The 6,000-nt window shown below is 41.5% G+C and overlaps 1 protein-coding gene across 1 annotated transcript in view; it reads left to right on the top strand.

Moving 5' to 3' along the window:
- Nucleotides 1-442: 442 nt before the first annotated feature.
- The window catches only part of pkd1b (polycystic kidney disease 1b), a 32,110-nt gene continuing 26,552 nt past the window's right edge, over nt 443-6,000 (top strand). Inside the window, exons 1-7 of the mRNA XM_019362072.2 lie at nt 443-669; nt 2,228-2,408; nt 2,590-2,783; nt 3,586-3,704; nt 3,867-4,014; nt 4,555-4,820; nt 4,918-5,679. Of these exons, the coding sequence (XP_019217617.2) occupies nt 573-669; nt 2,228-2,408; nt 2,590-2,783; nt 3,586-3,704; nt 3,867-4,014; nt 4,555-4,820; nt 4,918-5,679 (1,767 nt within the window). The 5' untranslated portion in view covers nt 443-572. The remainder of the gene's footprint in view (nt 670-2,227; nt 2,409-2,589; nt 2,784-3,585; nt 3,705-3,866; nt 4,015-4,554; nt 4,821-4,917; nt 5,680-6,000) is intronic.

Here is a 6,000-nt window from a genome sequence, read left to right as displayed (position 1 = left end):
TAGTCTTTGCGTGTGCGTCACAGAGCCTTTGTTGGGTAGGTGGTGAGGTCTTGCTGAGACAACAGTGTGTGGACACAATGCAGGAGAGTGACCTTTCTAGCTCTAACAGAAAAGAAAAAAACTTTTGGCCACACTGTGCTGTGAAGCTAAAACAACTACTGCAGTGACTCTTTGGGCTGTGAGGCTCATTTCTGTCAGGACCCTTAGTTGCATCCAGCCTGAGGGAGTCTGCTTCTTTCCTTTGAGTGCCAGGAGGTTTTACAACATGGTAATGAGCAGCTCCGGCCTCCTCTGTCCACTCTGCTTCTATGGCTGTTGCTGAGAGACAAAGTAAAAGTCACCCAGGCGCTCATGGAGAACAGAGAAGAGGCCTTTAAAAGAACAGTACCACCATAACTCATAGTGTCTCTGCAGGAGGAGGGAAGGAGGGCTCAGTGGAGATGTGTGTGTGAGTGTGCAGAAGGCACAGAAGCTGATGGAAAGGAAGATTAGACACTAAATTTAAGATGTGGAGAATCCTCAAATCTAGTGTAATACAAGAAGAGAAGTAATTTCTACAATGCTCTGTTTCCATGCGTGATTTGCTTGGCAAGATGAGAGCCACGCTTGTGCCGCAGAAACACTCTCTACCATGGATTATTTGTATGGTTTTGATCACAACTGCTGGAGGTGAGAATCCTAAGTTTGTACCAGGTTACTAAATAGAAAAGAAATGATGTGTTCTGGAAAAACTGCAGTATCAGCTTCAACATTTCAAAATAATTTCAAAATTCAGCAAGCGCATGGTTACATTTGAAGATGAAATCACAGAATACGACAGCATTGTTGTAGCACTGTTCATCCACGTTACATGTGTCATCAGTATACAGAAAGGACTGTGCATTAGGGCTTTTATTGTATATGTTGCTTTTTGTTTACTGTTAAAGAGAATGTGACTACTATTTTCACCTTGTGTGTGCAGCAGAAACATAGTCTTGTAAATGCATACTTTAGTGAGGACTTTGCCTGTTTGTGGACAGATTTTATCAGCACATTAACAAAAGTGCAGAAAGCTGCAATACACTTAAATGTAATAGAAAATAAATTAAACATATATATTTTTGAAGAAGACAGATGATATTGTGTTTAGTTTTTTCCCAGCCAATCAAAAAGCATTATTTAAACTAACCTTTTTTTCAAAATATAGAATATTATTGAACATGCTTATAAACCATGCTTTTTTTTTTTTCAAAATAAAACTCCCTAGTTCATCTAATGAAGGTGCTCCATTTTTTAGGAGTTTATGAGCATGTGTTAAAATGCCAGACTTTCCAATTAAATCCTGCTATTATCATGTAAGTATTGACTGTTGTCACCTGTCAGTTAAAAAAATTATAATTATTATTATTTTAATTTATTTTAAGTTTTTAAACCAACTTTATAGCAGCATCAAGTCTGGTAATAGCAACAGTTTCACTGATGTATCTCAAGAAAGTCTCATTGATAATGATACATTTTTTAATCACTGAAGGTTTGAATCACAATATATCGTATTTACCAACTTTTACCATAAACTGTTGATTTTATATATTTCAGCTGCATTTTATTTCAAATTAACACTTCATGGTAAAAAGGCCTAAGAAATTTTTTTTGAGTGTAAAGAAGAGCTGAGTACAATTATGAGGTAAAAATGGCTTTTTATTTGATTTTTTAAGTCAATTCCAACAGTCCAGAGAAACGTCTTACATTTTTATGGTTTGTATGCTAATTTGACAGTTGCACTTAACTTTCACATTAAGAATTATTATGTGTGTCAGCACAGTAAAAAGGAGTTAGAATTATAATGACCAAGAGACTAATGGATACTTCAATTTTTCATAATATAAAGAAATGTTTCTGAAAATCTTTTTACAGTTTGAATGTGTGCATTTTACTTGTAGCAGAGAACTTTTAAAGAGGAACATTTTTCCCACTAAAATGACTGTATTTCATACAGAACATTACACATGGAGCATGTAGTGCCTCTCTCCTAAAACCGGTGCTGTAGCTCAAATTTCCTGATAAAAGCAGCAGGTGGTTTGAAGTCTCACAAACACAATGTCAAGGTTAAACATAACAGCTGAAATGTGATTATGTCAAATGTGTCTTTGTTCACCTGGATTTAACGCTAATCACTGATATGATTCACGAGTTATTTAAGAAAGTACTCCTTGCATGTGGTTTGCTAAGTTTTGCTGTTGCCTTGCAGAGAACATCCCCTGCCCTCAAGGCAGTCAGGTTCACCTGACCAGCCTACGATGCTATTGGCTGTCAGAGATGGCAGTGTCATGGTTTGAAGCACAGGCTTCATGCAGAACGACCCTGGGAGGGGACTTAGCATCTGCTGACAGCCTAGAACTTCAAAGTTTCTTTCTCCATGCCTTTCCAGTGTGAGTCTGACGAACAATATACACAATCATTCATATCATATCCTCCTGAGAAGTTCCAGTTTTTTGTGATTTGTGTGTCTACTGCAGAGGACAAACGATTACCCTGGTTATCTCAGGAGGATATGCTTCTTCAGACTGTTTTTAATCTTTAACACAGAACGTGTAACATTTTTTATTTTAGGAAAACCACTGTGTGGGTATGGCTGCAGGACTCTGACCAGAAAGGGGTTGTACAGCCACAAAGTCCAATATGGTGGGACAAAGATGATGATAGTCCAGGGGAGTGCACTCAGATGGCACTGGGAACACTGGGAAGGTGGAGGAAGGCCCAGTGTGCAGGAGAATACCTTTTCATCTGTGAAATGGAAGTAAATGGTGAGATTTTTGTTTCACTAAAGAACACCAGAAACTCGTATGAATGTGAAAGCAGGAAGGAGAACTGAAATGCAGGCAGTATGGCAGGTTTTCAGGTGGCAGGCAAGCTGGCAAACAAACAAAAGCAGAGTGCAAGCAAAGCTCAAGCTCTGGAAACAAAATAAGACAGCTCGACTGAACATGCTGATAATTTGACAAAGCCAAATATATACACTGACCAAGCATGACATTATGACACTGATTATTCTCTTCATCTTGACATTGTTAGTGGGTGGGATATATTAGGGATCAATGTGTTCATCGCTTACCTGGGGAACTCCTGGCACCAGGATGCACTATGGGTAGAAGGCAAGCTGACAAAGGCAGCGTGAATCTTTGGGTAATGTTTTGTTGGAAATCCTTGTGGATCCATGTGGATGTTATTTTGACATGTACCACCTACCTAAGCATTATTGCCAGCCATGCACACCATTTCATGGACATAGTATTTCTTGACTGCTTCGGCCTCTTGTAGCAGGATAATACACCCTGCCACAAAGCAAAAATGGTTCAGGAATGGTTTGAGTACGACAGCAAAATTGAGGTGTTGACTTGGCCTCCAAGTTCTCCAAATCTCAGTGTAATTGTGCATCTGTGGGATATGCTGCACAAGTCCATACCGTGGAGGTCCCCTGCTCTCAATTTACAGGACTTGAAGGATCTGTTGCCAGTGCAGTCCATGCCTCAATGGGTCAGGTCTAATATGCAAAAAATGTCATTTGAAATGGCCTGAAGGGATTTTGCTTTATTCATCTTTCTGTAGCGCCTTTACCATCTGTAGACTGTTACCTCATTGGATTGGCTCTCATGACCGGCATATATGCAGAAACCAACGTACAGCTTCTTCCCAGTGTTCCAGACATCGGACGGCACACAGTAGAGGTTAGTAAAGTACTGTGCTTAATCACTGACTCCTGACTCAAGGAATCATAGGATATTATAAAATAAACGGTTGCTATGTGATTCCAAACTAGGGAAAGGAGAGGATGAAACACTCACAACTCCTTTTTTTTGTATATAAGTATCCTCCCATGTCTCCCACAGATGCAGCTTTTCCCGGGCTTGTGGTTCAGTCATGCAGGCCAGTTGTTATCAGTGGAACTGGTGGTCCAGCCCAGTCCTGTGTCCTCTCTGGCTCGTGTCCAGATACTTCGGCCCTACTGCAACCCTAACTACCACTTGGTACCTCCAGGTACTTAAAAAGCAGTGACTAAAGCCTAATTTTTCATAGCACCTACTTGGCTCAACTCTACTCAACTCAACTCAGTTTGGGATATTTTTCAATACAATTGAGTACCAACTCAATGTGGGTGGGATAGTTATAGGAAGGCCCAGTGTGCAGTTTGTGTCATTTGTATGCGACACAAACACAACACAAACTGGAGGACATTGAGGTGATGTATACCTGTTGGTCACTCCATGGCCTTTCGTAAGACTTGGTGTAAAAGAAGAGAGCCAGAAAAGGATGCAGGCTCTTGGGTTATCCAGTGACATCACTCTCAGGCCTGTAAATGGCATGCAGTCTATTGACATCACATTTTCAGCTTGCCTCAGCTTGCTGGGAACCCAGGCCAACTAGGTACTACTAGGAACTACTAACCAAGTTACTACCTAATAGAAAACGCTAAAAACTGAGTCAAGTCAAGTCGAGCTGAGTAGGTGCCAATGGGAAAGATTTGTAGGATGTATTTGTCAGATACTGTAAGTAATAATCTATTTTTTAATTTGTCAGGCTGCAGCTCTCTCCTTAATCCATTCAGCTGCTGCTCAGCAGTACCGCTGTGTAACACTACAGGGGGCTGCAGCATTGGGCAGTACTGGTGCCATCTACTGGAAGCCTGCGTGCTCACCACCAGTCCATGCAGTACCTATGACTCTGCCATCGGAAATCGGGGCTTTGCTTTACTGCCAAGATACTCCGACCAACCACCGTTCTACCACGTGGTGGCAGACGTGCCTCTGAAAATTAACCCTACCTTCGAGCTGAACACCATAAGGGTTTGTTGATCCTGTTGCAACCTTTTTGGACAATGCACCTTTTAAAACGTAAGCCACAATAATTCTTTACACATTATCATGTTTGTTTTTTCAATAGCTGCCCCTCTTAGAGCGAGCCATCGTGGTTTACCCTGATGATATTGTGGCCATACAGCACACTCTTGACTCTGGAACATTTCTACATTGCCTAAACAGCGAAGCCTCCCGAAACTCTCCCTGGCGCCAAAGTTACCTGTCCTTTAGGGGGATGGAGTGGGGAGGCTGGTTGGAAGGAGTTACTTTACTGCCCCAAGGAAGCAAGTGGGTGGATGGGGTTGTGTGTAATCTAAGGATGCTTTATGTGGACACGCTTCACAGAGCTACGGAGCATGAGGACATCTTTGACTATACTCAGACAGAGACAGCCACCGTCAGTGGTAATAGGCCCTTTACTACAGGTCCCAATCCCAGTCTTAGGTCTAAATTCCAACTTGAGGTCATTCACCCACTCCCAGATGATAAAAACCAGATTCATGTCCAAATCAATATCCCAACTGTCATTATTCTCAAGGCCCTGTTTGGAGAAAAAGCCAGCAGCTCATGGTCAGCCCCGGTGCTCCAGACTGGAGTTCTGTTTCTTCCATCCTGTCCTGAAAATATGTTTCAGTCTTCACTTGGCTGTAGGAAGCAATCCCAGGATTCCTGGTTTTCATCTGTGACTCTGGTCTTATCATCACCTGGAATTCAGATCCTGAACATCAGTGTGATGGATGTACAAAGCTTTCAGAGTTTGAGTGTGAAGGTTTGTGGCTACGAGCCTGTGATGGGGCTTGGTGTTGAGCCACATGGATGCCTGAGGATGCTTGTAGATACATCGCAGGTGAGACCACCAAAAAGGAAACTGTGACAAAGATGCTAAGTATTTTTTAACAATATATTTTAAGGAAATAGCTTCTGTGAGTCTCAAAATAGCAGTTTATGTTAATTGTTATGCCAGTTTGAATGTAACCAAAAGAAATAAATAATAACTAGATGAATTGTTGTCCAAGTTCTGGAGGAGCCACATGGTCGATAATTGATAATGATTCAATAGGTGCCCGCCCATCCATCCATCCATCCATCCATCCATCCATCCATCCATCCATCCATCCATCCAGTATTTTAACCGTCTATCCAAATCAGGGTTGCATATGTGTGTGTG

The sequence above is a fragment of the Oreochromis niloticus genome, linkage group LG8 (assembly GCF_001858045.2).
Source record: "Oreochromis niloticus isolate F11D_XX linkage group LG8, O_niloticus_UMD_NMBU, whole genome shotgun sequence".
Classification (NCBI taxonomy): Eukaryota; Metazoa; Chordata; class Actinopteri; order Cichliformes; family Cichlidae; genus Oreochromis; species Oreochromis niloticus.
The sequence above is the reverse complement of the archived record's forward strand: the minus strand, read 5'-3'. Positions and strand labels throughout refer to the sequence as shown.